This window comes from Chaetodon trifascialis, chromosome 17 (genome assembly GCF_039877785.1).
Source record: "Chaetodon trifascialis isolate fChaTrf1 chromosome 17, fChaTrf1.hap1, whole genome shotgun sequence".
NCBI lineage: Eukaryota > Metazoa > Chordata > Actinopteri > Chaetodontiformes > Chaetodontidae > Chaetodon > Chaetodon trifascialis.
The window spans coordinates 17,478,485-17,498,653 of record NC_092072.1 but is presented as its reverse complement, the minus strand read 5'-3'; the positions used below and the strand labels follow the sequence as shown (position 1 = coordinate 17,498,653).

Below are 20,169 nucleotides of genomic sequence, written 5' to 3'. Positions count from 1 at the left end.
CTGCTGCAGAGGAACCGAATGTACATAACACAAATGTTTGTGTTTCTGCCTCCAACTCCTGGGAACGACATGCTCATAAATGCTGCAAAATCCATTTTAGAAAAAGGGCCGGAGTGTAGAGAGCAGAGTCACACCGGGTGAATGCAATTAGCAGATTTCAGGAAGCGTGTGTGTGCACATGCAGGCATATTTTTGGACAACCAGATGTCCTCACAATGATTCATAGCCATGGTGCTATTTTTCAGATAGGATTTGAGATTAAGTTAGTGTTTAAGAGTCAGCGAATGAATCGAGTCCTGTGCTATTCAAGATTTATGTGTCCCTTCGCCGAGCCGCGGCCTCACCTGTAAGAGCTGCGACTGAGGGATCGAGCCATCAGACTCCTGACACCAAGCCACCATCTGCTCTGGAAAAAAGTTCTGGATGGAAAAACACACGGAGAGACCAACAATGAGCGAGAGAGAAAGACAGAGAGAGGCACTAGAAACCACTTAGTGCATGCGCAAGCTCAGAGTGGGGTAGTGTTTCTCTATGCAGGATACATCTCTCTTTCTGTGTGTGTGATGAGCACAAGGACTCTGAGACAAAGTGGTGGGGGCGAGAGAGGTACAGAGGGAGAGAGAGAGGGAGAGGGAGAGGGCACTCCAGCCTGGGAGTAGATGCAGTATGATCTCACCCGCTGATGTAATCCCCTTTAGCCAGCAGCGCTACTCTTAGCGTGATTGACAGGCCGCGGCCAGCACTCTGGTGTTTTACTGTGCTCATTACCACAGAGCTGAGGTCACCTGCTGGCTCTGACACACACCTAAATCACCACGGCAATAATGTCAGCGTATACCCGGCCAGCATGTAACGGCAGAGCCCCATGCTGAGTACACATCAGCAAAAGATGCCACGCACACCGGCTGACGCGGACTCGCTGGCTGTCAAAGGCAGGTTTTGGGTTTTTGTCCTCAAAATGATGAACAGCTTTGCGTTCGGTATTTTCGCTCATGCTGTTATCCAAAGAGACTCAGAAGGAGTGCAAGAGCAGAATGAGCTTCGGCTTCCACATCACCAGGAAAGGAATGAGCAAACTGCATGCATTGCTTTGCAGCAGGATAATAGTCATTTAAACGTTTAAACATTGGCTTTAAATGATCTGCCCCGACAGCAAAATACGACACGATGGCTCTATAGACTGTGACAGCACCATAACTGACTTTATGATCAAATATCTGCAAATGTTCCCATCAGCCTCAGCTGCACTTTGTGTTTACTGCTCATTAGCAAATGTTAGCATGCTCAGACACTAAACACAGATGGTGAGCGTGACAAAGGTTAGACCTGCTAAACATGTTAGCATTGCCAGTTATTGTCATTCATGAGCATGCCGATGACATTAGCATTTATCTTAAAGGACCATCGTGCCAAACTTATTAAATTAAGATTTTGATGGGAAAATAATATTTTCAATGCTACAGAGGGTTTGCCAAGCCACCTAAAAAATATTCTGTTGGAGACACTCAGTGCCTGTAATTTTTGGCTAAAACTATGAATCAAATATAAAGGGTTTGAATGTCAGCATGAAATTTCAGCTATCAGCAGCTAAAATCCAAAAATATCAAGGCCGGAAAATCGGCTGAACCTCACTTGCGTGCGCGCGCGTGTGTGTGTGTGTGCGTGTGCGTGTGCGTGTGTGTGTGTGTGTGTGCGTGCGTGTGCGTGTGTGTGTGTGTGTGGCAATGTGTGCATGGGTGTGTGGGGCTGCGTGCTAAACCGCCGCAGTCACAGGAATGACTTTTTAGGGATGCGAAGGACTCACCAGGGGGTTCCTGAAGAATTCATATTTGGCATAGTTCTTTCTGAAGAGGAATTTGCTGTCACTGCTCATGGAGGCTTGAACCTGAACCACCAGCTCGTGGTCCTCCAGACATCTCTCTGCATGGGGACACAGACACAGTGTTAGTCGTCTCAACTGGGTTATCCTTGTACTGTCCTCGGGGAAGGAGCTGGAGGCAAACACAGATCAGATTTTTAAATCAGCGTAGACTGCTTTGGGGCTTATTCACATGTAAGAAATCTATTTGGCTTTAGGTCATGATTGAAATTGGGTGTACAACATCAATTCAGAAAGCCAAATTTAAGCATTTTAACAATACATGTCACACTTCAACCATAGCTTCAATGTTCACAGATCTTTTTTCAGGGCTGATGTGGTGCATAACAAACAGCTCTTTTGCATGCATTTCCTACCTCTCTCTCGATTTTTTTCTGCTCTTTTTAACATTGCGAGTCTGTTCTGAGATGACCTTGTCATCAGAGGACCTTGTTCAATGCAAACTGTTTTGAACAGTGTCCTCTAACAACAGGAGACACAACAACTTTTTGATGCAGAGAGAAAAGAACATCAGTTGAGCATTTTCTTGTGCTAAAAATGTGGGTGTTTTTCAGTGGGAATTAGTATAAATTGGAAAGAATTGGTCTTTTACACAGTTCACCACCTTTTCTAGGTCTCATGAATCTCAATGATTAGAATTAAAAGTCATATTCAGCAGTGCATGATCAGTGAAGCATAAACACATGCCTTACTGAGAGCAGAGCTAATTTGTCTTCAGATCATCTTTGCTTTTCTAGATAAAAAAAAGATCACAAACCGGAGGTCTTCTTTTATTTACCACTGCATCAACTGGCTGAACTATTGTATACAATGACACAGCAAGACCAAATTGGCTGTTACTAAGAGACGAGCAAGGGAGTAAGAGGTTAAATGAGGAGGGGCTGTGAAGAGAAGAAGCACTGGGACGCAGGGAGGGAGGAGGTGAAGGTGGAGAGGAGAAGTGGTATGAGATGGAGGGGGGGAGGGAGGAGGAAGAGGTGGTGGTGGTGGTGTGGGCATTGCAGGAAGATGATGTCATGTATTTAGGCTGATTGCTTAGAGCGGCGAAGCCATAAGCAAAGTACAAGCCACAGACAAACACACAACCACACATTAAGAGCTCACACAGGCCTAACTTGCTCTCTGTGCACCACAGAGGCCCAATTACTTTCTGTGTGTGTGTGTGTGTGTGTGTGTGTGTGTGTGTGTGTGTGTGTGTGTGTGCGTGCGTGCGTGCGTGCGTGCGTGCGTGCGTGCGTGTGTGCGTGTGCATGCGTGCGTGTGTTCTCCTCTTTCTTGAAGTTGAGGGCATATGATCTCAGAGTGAGGCCGATTAGAAATTGATAGTGACAGGATGTTCCAGTTCTGCGTGGATGGACACACACACACTCACGTGAAATGATAACAACAAGGATTTCGCACTAATTCTCCCTCCCCGATTAAGTCAGAAAGTCTGGTTTTATTAAGACAGAACACACACGCACACACATACAGAGGAACAAACACACACTCAGTATATTTTGGTGAAACTGTGGTCACTTTGCTAAAAATGTATTCTGGCTGCAGTTTCGGGGTGGAAATGTCTGAGTTCTTTTTGAGTGTGTGTGTGTGTGTGTGTGTGTGTGTGTGTGTGTGTGTGTGTGCGTGTGTGCATGCGCGCGCACGCGCTGGCTGCAAGCAGGGGAATTTCCTGTGGAGGGTTAAGGAAAGATTGATTGGCCAGCAAGGCTAGGGGCTCGTCCGATGGAGAACTGTGATTGGTTCCTTGCAACTCTGGTATGACGCTTTAGTCCAGGCCCCTCCGCCCTCCCCAACCTGCCCCCCTCCCCCCTCAATCACTCTCCCCCTGTCTCTCCTTCTCTCTCCCTTCATCTCTCTCTCTTTCTTTTTCCCTCCCTCCCTCTCCTCACCTCACATTCCATCTCTCCAGTGCACTTTTTTCCAGAAACACAGATCAAGCAGCAAAGCACAAAGCGATCCTTTGACTCTAAAAATACGACTCGGGAGTAGGAAAGCCTCACCAAGGACAAAGACAGACCCAGAGAAGAAAAAAACTGAAATAAATACAGCTTCAAACCGAGACACGGCAAAAGTGTAGAAGCAAAGCATGAGACTTGCACTTTTCTTTTGTTCCTTCCTTTTTTTCCCCCCTGGGTGAATTATTTGGAGGGAACAGGCGTGCGAGCAGAACATGGAAAATGCTTAATCCTACGACCACCACACCTCCCTCCCCGAGCTGCATAGAAGGCAAACAGGCACTCGCCCATGTAGAGACACACAAAAGGGGGACAGACACAGGCACACATACAAGAGCCATACTCTCCTGAAAACCCACTATAGACAAACGTACAGGGATGAAGTGGAAGTGAAAGCATCCACCACTCATCTGACTCCTCTTTTCACTTGCTGAATGGCTCTTATGCACTTTCTCAAGGCTGAGATAAATCTCCATGACATATTTTCCTGGTATGTATCACAGTTTGGTGTAAAAATGTATGTTTGCTTCAGAAAGACATGATCTTTGACAGAAAAAATAAATGCTCTTTTTGGAAAACATAACTGATAATGTAACAGATTTTGGCTCATATTAGTGGTGGTTAGCCTTACTGGAAATCATACTGCAATTTAAGCACGTTTTCATAAACTGCTACATCATTCAATATAGCCAATGCGCACATGGAGATGCAGAAAAGTAGACTCTATAGACATTTCTGCAAAAAAGAGCATGAATATAGACGCATATGTGTGCTAAATCCATGCCAGGGTGCACACACACTCACCACATGCACCATATACACACACATCCTTACCAAGGCCAAGGATGGGGTGGTGCTCCACCAGTGTCCAGGCATTGTCGTCCAGGCAGTGGCTCTTGTAGACCAGGAGCTGGCAGACGTCCCTGGCCGTCATGTCCGCTGGGATCTCCACCACTTTACCGGCTCCATCCTCACTCCACACCTTCACTATCTGAAAACACAAGGGGATGATGATGAGAATCTGTTCATAGGACGAGTAAATGTCATGTTTTCACAGGCTGGAGAAAGTCTAATAACAGTCAGAGGGCGTCACTCCTCCTGAGGCAGCTTCGGGAATTTGGTTCCGCGGAGAGAAGGGAGAGGGTAACAGATCAGAGGCTGCATTTACCTCCATGGCCAGGTGCTTTGTCCTGTCCACTCTTAAAAAGTCTCATTCACATTATTCTATCACTCCAACATGAGAACCCCTTAAAAAAAAAAAGGAGGATGATGACGTCCAGGAAAGGTCGGCCGGCCCATGCCCTCTCAGTTTAACCGTCGTGTCCACAGCGCAACCAAACTTCCTCACACGCACATCCATGAATTCGCATGTAAACCTGCTCGCACACCAAACCACAATGACACGTTTTCTGTCACATGCACTAAAATACACATTCAGAAAAGTACCACATTTTCGCACTTGGACAGCGAAACACCACGGCGTCTTTACACATGTTGCGTCCTTAAAAATGTCACCGCCTGAAGAAGCAAGTGGGCACAGTTCAAAGCCGGAGGACCTCCCATTGTTGCGCCATTTTGAACCATTTCAGTGCCCAAAGCAACATTCACACCGGGTATAATTTAGCCTTCTCTGAGTGTGTTGCTGCACAGATAACCACAGACCAGCTGCTTCACGCCACTGTATGAGCAGATTCACACGCGCGCACACACACACACACACCATGGTCAGCTAGCTCTCACATGTGGCGTAACACAGAAATGACCAAATGAACATCGGAAGTTCCTGCAACTCACAAAGACAACTCAGATTATCTTCAATATACCAAAGAGAAATCGTATATGCATGTGTGTGTACGCTTGTGTGTATCCTCACACACCCCTGTCCACAGCAGGGATTCTGCTGCCCTGCACTTCACACAAAACCACCAGGGAACAACTGTTGAAAATTACATGAAACAAGACACAAAGCTGGTGATGGGCGAGGGCCAAGAGGGGGGTGGTACGGAAAATGAAGTCAAATAATGGCACCGTGAGGTGGCAACACGCAAAACGCCAAAAAACGAAAGCAACAGTGGCCTAGAAATGACACAACACACCGAAGGCACCAGCACGGCGACGCAAAGAGAGCCTCCAAACGCAACCAGAAACAACGTCATGGCGCTCACTGCGCCTGCAAAGCCAGACGACTTCCTCCTCTTCCCACACGCCCCAGAGAAAGAAAAAAGTAATTTCATGACGCATGAGTTTTGTTTGAGAAAAGTTTTAGAAACATCCAGGGGGAGAAAAATACAAAGGTCCTCATCCCTGCAAGCACACACGTACATGCACACACAGCTCTCGACGGACATCCAGAAACGAAAGGAACACACACACACACACGCAAGTCTCTTACCTCCACAGCCTGAAAGAGGCAACAGTCTGGAGAGCAGGATGGCATTTTCACACTGAGACGCTCTCCAGTGACACAGAGAGACACAGAGAGAGAGAGGGAGAGAGAGGGAGGGGAGAGGGAGGAGGCAGAGGAGGAGGAGGGGAGGGAAGGAAGTCAGGAAGAGAGAGAGGGAGGGACAGATTGGCAAGGAGAATGCAAGAGAGGTAAGAGGGAAGGGGGGGAGGAAGTGACAGAGGAAGGACGAGAGTGAAAGAGAGGCAGAGCGAGAGAGAGACAACCTGCCCCTTCTTCTCGTGCTGGGCAGCATAAAGGCTGAGCTGCGAGGAGTGGTATGAGCCACCGCTCCTCTCCTCCCTCCTCCCCCTCCTCCTCCTCCTCCTCCTCCTCCTCCTCCTCCTCCTCCTCACACTGGATTAACCCAGTGTGGGATTTTTAAACGGTGAGCTGCTACCTGTCACGTACTCTGCACTCTTATCTTCAGGGCTGCGTTCAAATCCCCTGACAAGCCCCCACCCCAAAAACGATCCCCATCGGTAAAAGGAGCCGATGGTGATCCACACCGACAGTGTTTCTCCCTAAAACACGCCCACAACTCCCCACACAAACACACACACACACAGATAGAGAGAACAAGCTCTAACTACTAAGCCAATCACTGAACACACACACACGTGCACATCCCTTATTCTTATGCATCCACTGACATTTTGTTTGAGCTGCCTGACGGTTTTAATATCTACTCCCTCCCTCTTATTCTCCTCCTCCTCCTCAGCTGTATGTGAAATACTATGCGAGAGTGTCAGGACCAGAGCAACATGTGTAACGCACACTGACGGCTTTGGGGTTTACAAAGAAGGCAGATGAAAGAAAACAGTGGGGTGACAATCTGAAGCCGTGTGGATCACGTGTCGGGTGTTTGGGCTTTGCTGAGGGGGTCAAGAGAGGGGTAGGGAGGGAGCGATGGGTGGTGGTGGTTGTGGTGGTGGTGGGGGGGGTTTGCTCAGCAAATCTGCCCAGCCTCTGGAGAGGTAGAGAGAGAGAAAGAGAAAGAGGAGGGTAAGAGAGAATAGAAAAAGAGAAAAGAGGGAGAGCTATGGAGGAATGTCAGTAATGCAATACTGAGTCATAATCAGGCTCATGTGTAGAGCGCAGGCCGACCCAGCTGGCCCCTAATACAGTGTGCATGAGAACTATGAGCTGCACACACATACACACACACACACACACACACACACACACACACACAAGAGGAAGACAAAATGTAAACTGTGACAAACAGCTCCAGCAGTTTCTTGACTTTACTGCTCGACTTTTTCCTCCAGTCTCATGCAGCAGTTTTGCAGCCATCTGGGGAGCAGTATAACGTTCGGCTCTTAGTGAGTTTATGCATGTGTGCGTGTGTGTGTGTGTGGGGGGGGGGGGGGGTAATGCACGTTCATGTATGTGATGAGCACATGTGAGAGGAAGGGTGGGTGCAGGGACATGACAGGCTCACTTTGTATGTCAGTTCTTCCTTGTTTAACGTGCCTGTTCTTTAACTTTCTCACTATTGTTTCGACCCTCACAGTCCTTAAAACCCTCTGCCATGTCTGTTCCTTACCAAGTTTTATCTTTATGTGATGAAATTTAAATCACCTTGGCTTGTTCCTTCCCTCCTGTTCTCCCCTCCCCCACTTCCTTCTTTTTCTCTCCACCAGAGGAGGGTGAGGGGTGGAAATGTACAGGGTTATAGGTCCCCTATGCTGCTTATAGCAACACACACACACACACACACACACACACATACACACACACACACGCACGCACGCACGCACGCACACACACACACACACACACACACACACACACATTAAGAGGGCTTGGAGCTGCAGCATATTGGATTGAAGGGTCATGGACAGACACCTGCATGCCTATAAACACACGCACACACACACACACACACACACACACACACACACACACATGCACAGTATGTACGGGGTCAGATGTCAAACACAATAATCTGTGCCAGGGTCAGGCCCACTTGACCAAGAGGTTTATGGGCCCCTAAACCTATCAGGCTATACGCAAACACACAAAACAAATAACTATATTCACAAGCAAACACAGGCACAGGCACGTGCATGCACGCACACACACATACACATGGTTTTCATCACTTTAGGGGGCATTACATAGACTTACATTCATTTCTTAGAGTGATCTGGTTGTTTCAAACCAGAGCAGATCTAAACAGAAAAAGAGTTTCGTGTTTCTGGCTGTTCATTAGCTCATGTGCTTCGTTCTAACACCATAATGCATGTTGAGGGATCTTCACAGGTGGCCAAGTCTTGTATTTGTCCCCCTGATAAAAACACGTCCATCGGCACACCACACACAACACTTCAGATACCGCTGAACTCCAGGAAGTGATGCATCTCACTGCGACAAAAATCACATCAACTAAGCCAGGACTCGAAATATGGTCACATATTTGGCACTAAAAAAGCCCAGCTGGGGACTTCATCATCTGGAGGAGACATGTTTACTGCTGCCTTCTTTGGAAGTGGCATTTCCTCCTTTCATTGTGTACACTACCAAATCTAGAAAAAATAGAAGTAACAGAGTCACTGTGGTGATGGTTCCATGCTTATATTTGGCCATTATGTGCTGCCTGGTGATTCTTACACTAACACGCTGCTGTGATCGTGCGTTCGTGTCGTCTTTTAATCATCACATCATCAGTAAAAAAGTATCGACTTGTGTAGCTTTAATATTAATGTCAGGGAACCATTTTATTGAAGAAACATGTTCAATATCTAACAACATGAGATTAACAGCCAATTCATACACTATCTTACAGCTGTAGAAATTATAATACCAGCTGCTACAAACCTCCAAAAGATAGCTGGCTGTCTGGTGGAGGTTTCCATCGTAGACTAACACACCCATCACTAATGTCAGCATTTGAACACTGGTTGGTGGTGACTTCCCGACCCCGGTCTATTACAGCAGTTGTCTTTCATGTCTGTGAGTGGTCGGGTTTCAAGCCAGACAGAGCTGATTAGCTCTGCAGACAGGCCAAACTTAATTTCACCTCACTGGAGCGCCACCACTAAGCCTCACTGAGTGGCTCACCTCCCCACGGCCCAATACTGACACGGCACTGTCTCTCACACACGCACACACACACACGCAAGGTTTTAATCACTTTTGGGGACATCACATAGACTTACATTCATTTCCTAGAGACTCACTGTAACCCTAACCCTAACCCATAACCATTACTTGCCTAACCCCAACCCCGATCCCAACCCTAACCTTAATCCTAACCTTAACTTAAACCTAAACCTTACCTAAACCTAACCTTAACCTCATCTTAGCCCAAGTCTTCACCCTAAAACTTAATGATTTACATGATGGGGACTTGCATTTTGTCAGGCGAGTCCACAATGTGACTGTGTAAAGAGATTTATGTCCCCGCAACCTGAGTAATACAAGGGTACACTCACACACACACACACACACACACACACACACACACAGAAAGCCTCTGACTGACTGATAGACATCTATCAGTCAGTTCCAAGAACCCCTTCACATGTAAGTATCATCCACTTTACTTTTTATGGAGGTTTCAGGTGCCACTACTTTAACAGACATGATGGTCAGGTGACCACAGGTGACTAATCAAATAGGTGGTGATTATATTAAATGACAACTGTTGCCAATGAGCTGTGGCTATATGGCTTTTTAAACATCTATTAGCGGCCACAGTGCTGAGTTACTGATATTATTCTGTTGTCTATGTTAGGGTTTATTTGGGAAAATGGTCATTAACATGTAGATATCGCTAATGCTGGCTCTCTGTGATGTGTGTGTGTGATGTATGGGCTTATTAAATTTTGTCTGTTTTGTGTGGTAAGAGAGGTAGCTGTCATGCACCCATATTCTCTCCCAGGGAGGCTCAAGGAAAAATATTTGAGGCTGTGGGGAAGGTCAAGATGAAAAAAAAGAAAAAAAAGAAGAGTTACACCACACCCCCCGATAAATAATGAACAGTCCCTAAGTGGTTACACTCAAATGAGCATAAATCGTCTTGATCTACATTGAAAACTACAGTGACCTCATTCCTATCTAACAAAAGAACTTACATTATATGTCCATGTCATTATAAGCTTTGTTGAACAGACTTTCATTGCCATCTTTACACACACACACAAACACACTCACATGCACCTGATCTGATTGCAGTGGGTCAGCAGACCATTGCGTGCAGAAGTGCATCAGCTGACCACAGACAGAGGGGGAGGTAGGAGTCCTAAATAAGAGTGTGTGAGAGCTTGAGTCTTCAATTTGTTTTACAACAGTATATATAACCATAGCTGATATTTAAATATTTGTCAGCTTTTAAAAGCAATAAGTGGCACCATTAAAGCATTACAGAGAGCAAAATACAGTATAATCAAACCACCATGACAAACCAGCTATAGTGTTTACCATGGTCGCCATCTCATTAGCATATATTTGCAACGTAGCACAAAACAGAAAGCTCAGCTGAATCTGATTGAAATGTCATTAGTTTTGCAAGAATTTGGTCATAAACCACAGTCTCTGACAAATTAAAATGTTCATCCGATGACAGCATTAGTTTATAGCAATCCATCCAATAGTTGTTGAGACATTTCACTAAAAGACCAAAATGTGAACCTCATGTTGGCACAAGAGGAAAAGTTGAGATCACTGAAGTCTTCAGGAATCATCCTCTGGGGACCATAAATGTCTGTACAAAATGTAATGGACCAAAGTGGTGGACCGACCAACATCGCCATCCCTAGAGCCCCTGGCATGGCTAAAAAAGAAAAAACACCATCAGACTGTAGACACCAAAGTATGATTCCTCTTTGTCCATTATCCATTTCAAATTTTTTGTAAAATTGCGCAAGCTCCAAATATTTCAGTAATCAGACCATGCACTGAATAACATGAGAAACTGCCTTTTTCACATCCCTCATTTTCATTAAAACCCTCTTTTCTCTTGCCTTTTTCCACAGGGAGGTCAGAGGTCAGGGTCATTTAAAGAGCAGCGAACCAAGAGCTGGAAGGCGTTCAGTGTCTTGCTCAAAGCTACTTCAAGGTGGATGCTCGCCAACACAGGGGGCTTGAACCCAAATCCTTTGCCTGAGAGATGGTCTCTTTAAGCGCTGGGGCTCCCTGTCGCCCCTGATGTTAGCAATGCTGCCTCTCTGGACACAAATAAAAGCAGGAGTTGCGTTACAGCCGCAGCGATGATGCCAAAGCAAACCCGTTCCCCAGTGATGACAGACAGGACTGGACCAAATCCTTGTGAAAGCTGGGGCAACATGAGTGAACTGTATGGCGTAAGACTGCCACAACTAGCATGAGAAACAGCTATTATCAGAGTTCAGCATTAACTACAGTCAGACTACTGAATCAGCTTTGGCACAAGCAGCTACTAGAAGCCATGTAAAGAGTTAAACATGATTTAGCATGACATGGGCATTCCCCTACACTTGTTTCTAAAATCCGATGGCGATGCAGCATCATGTTATCTGTTCATGTTAGCCTGTTCATGATACCCCAAGGACAAATCCATTTATTTTATCAAAGGCAACACAGGCCATAAACCTGTCAGGTCACGCACGAACAAAGTTTTACTAGCTCATAATATAAGATGTGTATTCCTTTGAGAAAGAGTGAAGCTTAGTGAAGAATGTTCAGATTCCAACTCTACAGCTGGAGGGAGAGAGATCCTATGATAAAACCATGCCAATGCAAATACAGTGCAACTGTGTCTGTAGACCAATGCACAGCACGACTGAGAGTCTTGTCTGCATCGTTGCATCTTCACTTCTCTTCAGAGATGATAGCTAATCTGACCTGCACGCATCCATGCATGCACATAGCATCTCCGCAACCTTTACGAAGCTTCAGCTGTTATGCTAGCTCACAAATGACATTACGCAACATTGCATGCCAACAGAGGCACTGACGTCTGGAGATAAAGGCCACGTCGTGACCAGCCTGCCGCTGGTCTTGCTGAACTTGTGATACGATCAGTGAGGGTTTCATTGAATCAGCCCAAGACTAGCCATAGCACATTTTAGGCATTAGAGCGGATTAAAGTACATGATGGTTCCACACGCATCCACCGAAGGAAGCCAGGGGAACATAACATTGTTAAACAAGGCTAAAAGTCTGCAGCCACCCTAGCAGCTCTGTGGGGCCTAGGCACAGTGCTATTTAGCATGCACAACACTAGTTAGCATGAAGCACAACGTATAGCTGAGTCTGATGGGATTGTTATTAGTTTTTGATCACAAATAGTATGAAATTTTGAAGTTATTGCAATTTATGCCAACGGGGACATGATATCTGCACCAAAATGCTTGGCAATCAATCCAATATTTGTTGAGAAATTTTACACAAAACCACATATGTGAACCGTTTGGTGGCACCAGAGGAAAAGTCAAGGCATCACCGAGGCATCAAGGCATTACCAAGTTACTCCAGCATCGATGTGCCACTATCATATTAGCATATTAGCTTATCAAATTACAGTGGAGATGTTTCTCTGCACTGATGGTTTCCCATGATTTCCATCACCTCCAGTCACACAATCATCAGTCTCCCAGCCACCTCCTCTGCTTCTTTAGCCAAAAGGTTTTTCTCTTTTGCTGACGATGATAAACATGATGGAATGTTGGAAGTGTTTCTTCCATGTGCCTTTTACTCTCCTTCCAACTCCAGCTTTATTGCTGTTCGTGCCGGACAAATACTACTATCTTCCTGTTTTTGTGCCATTAAGCAGTCTTAAAGAATTTCCTGCCTACTCCAACATGGTGACATGCCATGAAAAATGCAGTAAAGAAGAGGCAAAATGCTGCCAGACCTCTGACCCACAATCTGTTAAAAAGAAATGAAAGCAGGGATGAGTCATCGATGTCAGATACAAAGCATATGCAAAGCAGCTTTAAGAAAATCCCACACAAAATAACCCAAGCTGCACTTATAACTGGCTAAAAACACAAGTTACCATAGAGCACAAATGTGCAGTATTTCCTCTTTACAAGTGCTCCATGATGATTTGCCTCTTTAGATACACAAGACAGTAGTTAAATGAAGTGGACACAATGAAGATGTCCTGGGAAAGAGACACAATGCAGCATCTAGTCGCTCTCACAGACTCTATCACACACAAGAGACCCTTTGTACAAACTGCAAACTTGCGCTCTGACTCCAGACCTTGTGAGATGATGTCAACTAACTGCTAAAATAATGCTTTCCCTTATCACATGCGTATGTGTGTGTGAACTGAATAATGCCACCTGTGTGCGTATCAGAGTGTGTGAGCGTCTAAAATAGCTTGTATTGTTCAGGGTGGGCATCCTGAGAACATCTTTGAGAGAGGTGGAACATTCCTGGGACAGGAGGTTCTCCTGGGGGAAGGAAAGGCAAGGCTATGACACATACACATATACATACACACATACGCACACACACACAGAGTGACGCCAAGAGCCAGGGCTGAAGCGTGTGAACCGGAAATGGGCGCCTGTCTTGCCAGAGCCGGCAGACGGATTCAGAAGGTTCAGAGAGATCCGATCCGCAGACGTTCCCAGCCGTATTCCCAGGTCCACTACGGAAGTCTGCACTCTGTCTGTAGCATCCTGGAGACATTGCTCACCTCCTTCCACAGCAAAACACGTCTGCCACTCTCTATGTGTGTGTACATGCGACTGATAATGATGCGTCCACAATAACACACACACACACAGTCAGATAACCCAGGGTGAGCTGTTGTGTAAGGGAAGGAAAGGCTTTCCTCAGCCAAAGTCAACACATGCTGCTCTGACCTGAACATAACAGGCCAGTCAGCTGGTTTCAAAACACACACGCACACACTCTCCCTCTCTTGTGATATCTCTTGTGATATTGGTCAAGTAAAGGACAACAAACAGAAAGAGTTCAGAACCTATCATGATCACGGTGGTGGTGACACACTTCAAATCTGACAATAGTACCACAACTAACCAAATGCATTTATTTCCTTACTGTATGCTGCAACACGTAATGCCATGTGCATGTTATTATTTCAGTTAATTAACAGTTCAGAATTGCTCATTTGTTTTCCCCCAAACAAGCACTGAAAGCTTGCCACTCAGCCAGAAACCTTCCAACACAAACTGCGTCCTCCAGCCAGTGTTTTTCAATGAGTGTGTATTACTGTGAGGGGGTGTAGGTGTGCTTACATGGTTGTCGGAGGCCTGTATGGGGCTGAGAACGGGGGAGCCTGCTGGGCTGCAGAGCTCAGGGAAAGGGTTGGGGATAGCCGGCAGGGAGGCTGGACGCAGCAGATGCTCTTCCTGCAGGCACCTGCAGAGGGAGACACACACACTCATGTCACAGTCCTGGCTGACCAATGAAAGACTGGCAATACTGTATACAGGTGATGATGGGTAACATTTGGGTGTAGAAAAGCTATGGAACACATCATATAGTGATTAAAAGGTTAATTTCAGTAAGTATTCATGGCCAAAACTGTTTTTGATCGTGATACTTAGATAATGACAGTAGCATCATGATTTAGGACATCCGTAACAACTACTAAATAGCAATAAGTGCAATTGTTATGTGCAATCTATGCCATCTTATATGTTGGTGAACAGGACTGACAGCTGGGAGCAGCTTGCATGTCTTCTTCTTTCATTTATTTTTACTTCTACAAGGACAGCACTTTGAGCTTTCTCTGTCCAAACTTAAAAGAGTTAAATCAGTGCATGAGGCAGGTTATGAGGGTCTCTACCTGACAGCCTGGATGTGCATGGGCTGAGAGTGCTGCAGCCTCTCCCTGGCGAGGGATGAAGCAGGCAGGGGTGGGGTGTGACGACGGTGGGCCTGGTTGTGTCCTGGGTGGGCATGGTGCATGTTGTGGTGGTGGTGGTGGTGTGGAGCGTGCGCGTGGCCGTTGTTCAGGAGCAGCGCCGTGTCTGCCTGCGTAGAGTACACGCTCTCCATGGAGGAGTTCATGTCATTCACCAGCTGCTCCAGGTCCACGTCATCGTCTGTGGAAGCAGGTGGAGGGTGGGATGGGAGAGGTAGAGAGGGGTGGAAGAACAAAGTGGGTGATCGTCAAAGTTGCAGGACAGCAGATTTCCACTAGGTGTCGCTTCAGTGGGTACCAGTTTGAGAGATTATATTAAAAACAATCTCCAGCCAGCAGAGTCATTAAAAAATCATCCTTCACAGATTGTAGCGCTAACTCTTTCTGCACGCGAGATTAAACATGAGTGAATCTGTCTCACTGAACTGTAGCAGCCAAATTCAGTGATGAATAAAACGGCTCGAGAAGGAGAGTGATGTATGTATATGTAATTATTCATGCGCTCTCTCAGCAGTGTTTACAGCTGATATGAGAGACCTAATAAAGGTACAACAATACAAACTATGATGTGATGTGTGCATTTTATTTCTGTTTCTGTATTAAAAGACACATGGAGCAAATACCATGGCAGCCAGTTTGTCAGAAATGAATTTTAAATGCATCCTGTTGGGGTGAAAAGTTTGCTTTATGGCCTATAAAGGGTGACCAAACATCATTCTTTACTTTGAAAACACTGCTGAACATTTTGACCTTTTGTCCCAATCTCAGTGTACAAACTGAGACAATACCACAGCATTCTGACCAGAAACTTTAATTAGTTGTAGTTTAACATGGTCCACGGTGAAAATATTGCCAGAAGCACATCGTGGCCCTGAAACATCGGGCATAAGAGCACAAAGTCTTGTTTTGAAGTTTTCACTCCTCCTCATGTTGGATTTCATTTTGGTTTGGGTTTCTTCCAATGGCTGTGTAGTACACTGACTGACCAGCTTGCCATTGGTCGGGTTATGTGAAACCTGTCATTCATGCGGCCAAGTTGTCCATCAAGTGCTGGAAGTTGGAACCAACAGTCACCCACAGACTAACCAACCAAAGAAAACCAGGGTGAAAGGGTCTCTATAGCTTGCAGGACAGTCAATAACGCAGTTGCCGGTCAGAACTTATCCTTTAACCTGACCTGTTATTAATTAACCGGAGTCAGTCGGTGGTTTAGAAGGCCCAGCGTGAGCGAAGCTAAGTTCTTTGATGACCTGCTGTTCATTCAATCAACAGAGGAGGGGTTCTCCACTACATTTGTTCAAGGGCCAAACTTTTTCCAAGCAGACACTTTGGGGGCCAGACATTCAAATAAATCAAAAAAACAAATAAATAAATAATTAGTCCATTGTTGTTTCACTTTCTTACAAAATCATTATTCCTATGAGCCTTGAGCAGTGTGAACAGACTCCTAATAAAAATGGAAAACCCATAATAATAACAATAACCTCTGCCAAGGAGGCATTTCACTGAGGAGTCAATTCAACCAATTTTCTTCTTTTTATGATTGAGAAGGTTTGGTTGTTATTTTCAGTCACACCAGGCTGCCAGCTCTCACGCGATCGATAGCCTATGTTTCACACGCCCTCGTGCCACACGTCCATTTTCTCACGCAGTGAAAAACAACTCTAGAACTGATAACGGCAGGACAGGAGGACACGGACAGATAGGGGTCAGCGGTGTCTGCCCCTCTGTTCTGCACCTTGAGCAGGCAGACAGGAGGGAGAAACTTTTCAAAGTTTGATATTCAGTATCGGTGAACTGGGTGCATTTAATGAGCAGGCATGCTAAGCCAGTGATCACGGTCAATGATTGCACTGCCAGCTAGAGGGGAGAAGAGGATAGAAATCTCTCTAATAAAGCCAGTTTTAGCTGAAGCGCAGACTTGGTAGATCTGTTTTAAGTGTGGTATGTGCCCATGTGTTTCTATATGTGTGTATGTGTGTGTCCAAAGCCCTTTGGTCCTATGTGCGTCCCACCCCGACACCACACACAGAATTCCTGACATTCTTGTAGGAAGAAATTACAGCACTCTGGGAACGTTCACCAGCCTGCTCATGGCATATGGTGGCCAAATGATCAGGACAAAGCAGGGCACAGAAGAGTCTGGGACACCGTGTACGCTATGCGTTGCTGATGAGCATGTGCATGTAATTATACAGGAGATGTAAAAGAAAAAGTACAGCGTTGTGGAGTCAGGCCGTCCGATCCCATACCACAAAGAGGTATGTATGACACACAAACATACACGTAAACACACAGAAAGGGCAGTCTAGGACACGAGGGCACGTGATGCTCAGGTTCATGAGTGGAACGGGGTCAGGGTGACACGGAAGGGACGCACAAACACAAACAGCTGGAAGAGACACAGAGAGAGCACATGAGGACAGTCGGAGATGTATAGTTCAGGCCTTTTTCACAGCAGACTTTTTGACTTGTCATACTGCAGTAGCAAAAGCAAAGGTGTTATTAACACCACTCAGGTTGGCTCTCTGCTCTATTTGAGTGTCTCCGTAAGTCTTAACAGTGTGAGACAGGAACTGCAGGAACAATAACAGGAAGCAAGGCTGAGAAATTCTGCCACCATTGACTGTTGTGTATTATTTTACACCTGTGCTTTTCCTGTTGTAACATGTCAAAATGTCTTTTCGCACATCGGCCAGTTACACACTGACGGCCGCGGGTGGTGCAATGCAGTTTCATATTTTCTATAGGCAAAAATCTTCTGATGTGATATTTAGGAAAAATAGAAATCCATTTTCTGTGTGCTGGACTTAAAATTTATAATTTCAGTTGTTCCAGAAATCACAGAGATGAATGCGGATCAGTAAAAAACAGATTCAGGGATGACACTGAAAGTCGACAAGTGCTTTATAGCCATGCTACTGGTGCAGCTGTATGGATGGGAATGTCAGCCTTTCTATCACTTTGGGCCAGGCTGAAATATCTTGACAACTACTTAAAGGATTTCTGTGAAATCTTATACAGATATTCATGGTCTCAGAGGATGAATCCTAATAACTCCTCCTCTGACTTTCATCATTACAACATTTCAAATTGTGCAGTAGTTTGAGTCCCATCAGCCTTAAATTCACTGTTTAGTGCTAATTACCAAATGTTTGCGTGCTAACACCCTAAACTAAGACAGCCAACTTGGAAACCAGGATACCTGCTAAACATCAGCATGTTAACACTGTCACTGTGAGTACATTAGCATGCTGACGTCAGAATTCGGCTCAAAGTACCACTGTGCCTACGTACAGGCTCACTGGCATCGACTCTCAATCATGTTTACCTCTGCAGTACCTCAGCGGCACATTTAAGGTCACCTTGCTGTTGGTTCAGTTGTCATTAGCAGGTCTAGCTTTCTCTGCACAGGCACACATTTACAGTTTGTTTCCTTCAAGTGATTACACTTTAAATAACATTTAAGCAAGGCAAAAACATCCTCTTAATTTGGGGAATAGGAAGGTTTTCTTTCAGCAGTTCTTCTCTGTTGCCACTTTGTGATTGAGGCTGATAAGCTGGCTGGACTTTTACATGAAAATGTATCCTAGTGCAGCTTTAAGAGGATAATGATGGTATCATTGGCATTCCTCTCCTTCCTCCCGTTGCTGGCTTGGCCCACAGAGCACTGCTGCCTTCAGCCAGGAAGGCCAGAGGACATATAGCATGAAAATGTCTTCTCCTCCCTCTCTTCTACTAACTGCGACTTTGAATGTAGATGAACCGCTGCAGCGCTCTGGCTAGCATCTGACAACAATAACCCACCATACACCCGGGGCCAATTCATTCCTGAAAGATCCCAGAATACACGGACTGAGCGTTTTCTGTCCCTGGCTCCGACAACCTACAATCATCGATCTCTGACAACAGCCCAGAGGTCAGAGAAGAGAACTGGATGTGCAGGTTTTCAAGGACAAAGTGCAATTGAGGTCCTTCAAACGCAATAAAAATACTCCGGTTATATGTGACATAAAAATGCACTTTGGTACATCTTGCACTAGTATCTTTTTGTTATAGTTTCATGTATCCAATGCATCAGCCACAAGACATCCTTTTATACTATACTGAGACCACTTTTTTTTTTGTTTTTTTATTGTCAGTTAATTCACATTTTGCATTGTAGGAGGCACATTTTCCTGATGGACAAAAACGTGAAGGTGAAAGGTCTTGGATGTCACTGTGTGTGGGTAAAGTGCAGCAATGCAGTGAATCAACTCGGCAGAGGAGAGGCAGGGCAACTCTGCACACAAAGCACAGTCAAAGTGAGGATTATGAGCTAAACATTAAATCTGGTACAGCATATTGGCTGTCTTACAGGCAGTCAACACCATGGGATGTATTAAAGACACATGTCATCAGATCATCAAAAAGGCAGGGCTAGCATAAATGAAGGGCACGAAACCTGAGCCAGGCATGATCTAAATATACAGTATGTCTGTCACTGAGGATGATGTGATGTTTCTCTGTAGTGAAAAATCTGAACGAACTTTGACTCTTGCTTTTCATTGATGTCATCAAATAGACTTCTCATTCATGTATATAAACGTAGTTTTCATCTTATTATTATTATTCAATAAAATTTTCCACACGACTCTTAGACCTCTTCTCCAGCAGGCAAATTAAATGATGGAGGAACTAAGTGCTTCTCTTCAGTGATCCGTGTTATCAACTGAGCTAAATATTTGGAGGACTGTAAACAAACCTACAGCACACTGACATTTGCTAGAAAGGACAAGGTAAAATCTGGGCCTCTCCGACTTTAAGGTAATAGCCACTCAAAAGATTCTGAGGTGAAAAGAGCAAAAGAGGGGAAAAGGGAAGTTGTCTGCATTGCATTCTGGCATATTGAGGCTTCATTCACTGAATAATTCTTTTCTCTGCCACATGAGTAAAAACAAAAGTCCCAATATCTGATTGTTAAATGTCAGTTAGCTCTTAAAATGCTTGCATTTTGATGGACTGACCAAGCAAACCAGATGTTTCACATCACTTTTTCTTTGCTTTAAGACTCCATTGT

At 45.2% G+C, this 20,169-nt stretch overlaps 1 protein-coding gene across 2 annotated transcripts in view; it reads right to left on the bottom strand.

Annotated features, from left to right (window-relative positions):
- The window catches only part of LOC139345788 (growth factor receptor-bound protein 10-like), a 42,710-nt gene that overhangs the window by 11,452 nt on the left and 11,089 nt on the right, over positions 1 to 20,169 (bottom strand). Inside the window, exons 4-8 of one of the 2 annotated variants that reach the window (XM_070984626.1) lie at positions 15,033 to 15,291; positions 14,479 to 14,602; positions 4,669 to 4,825; positions 1,805 to 1,920; positions 345 to 419 (exon numbers count right to left, since the gene is read on the bottom strand). In XM_070984626.1, the coding sequence (XP_070840727.1) occupies positions 345 to 419; positions 1,805 to 1,920; positions 4,669 to 4,825; positions 14,479 to 14,602; positions 15,033 to 15,291 (731 nt within the window). Of the gene's footprint in view, positions 1 to 344; positions 420 to 1,804; positions 1,921 to 4,668; positions 4,826 to 6,226; positions 6,304 to 14,478; positions 14,603 to 15,032; positions 15,292 to 20,169 lie in introns of those variants that run through there. The other variant, XM_070984627.1, reaches the window with a different exon arrangement.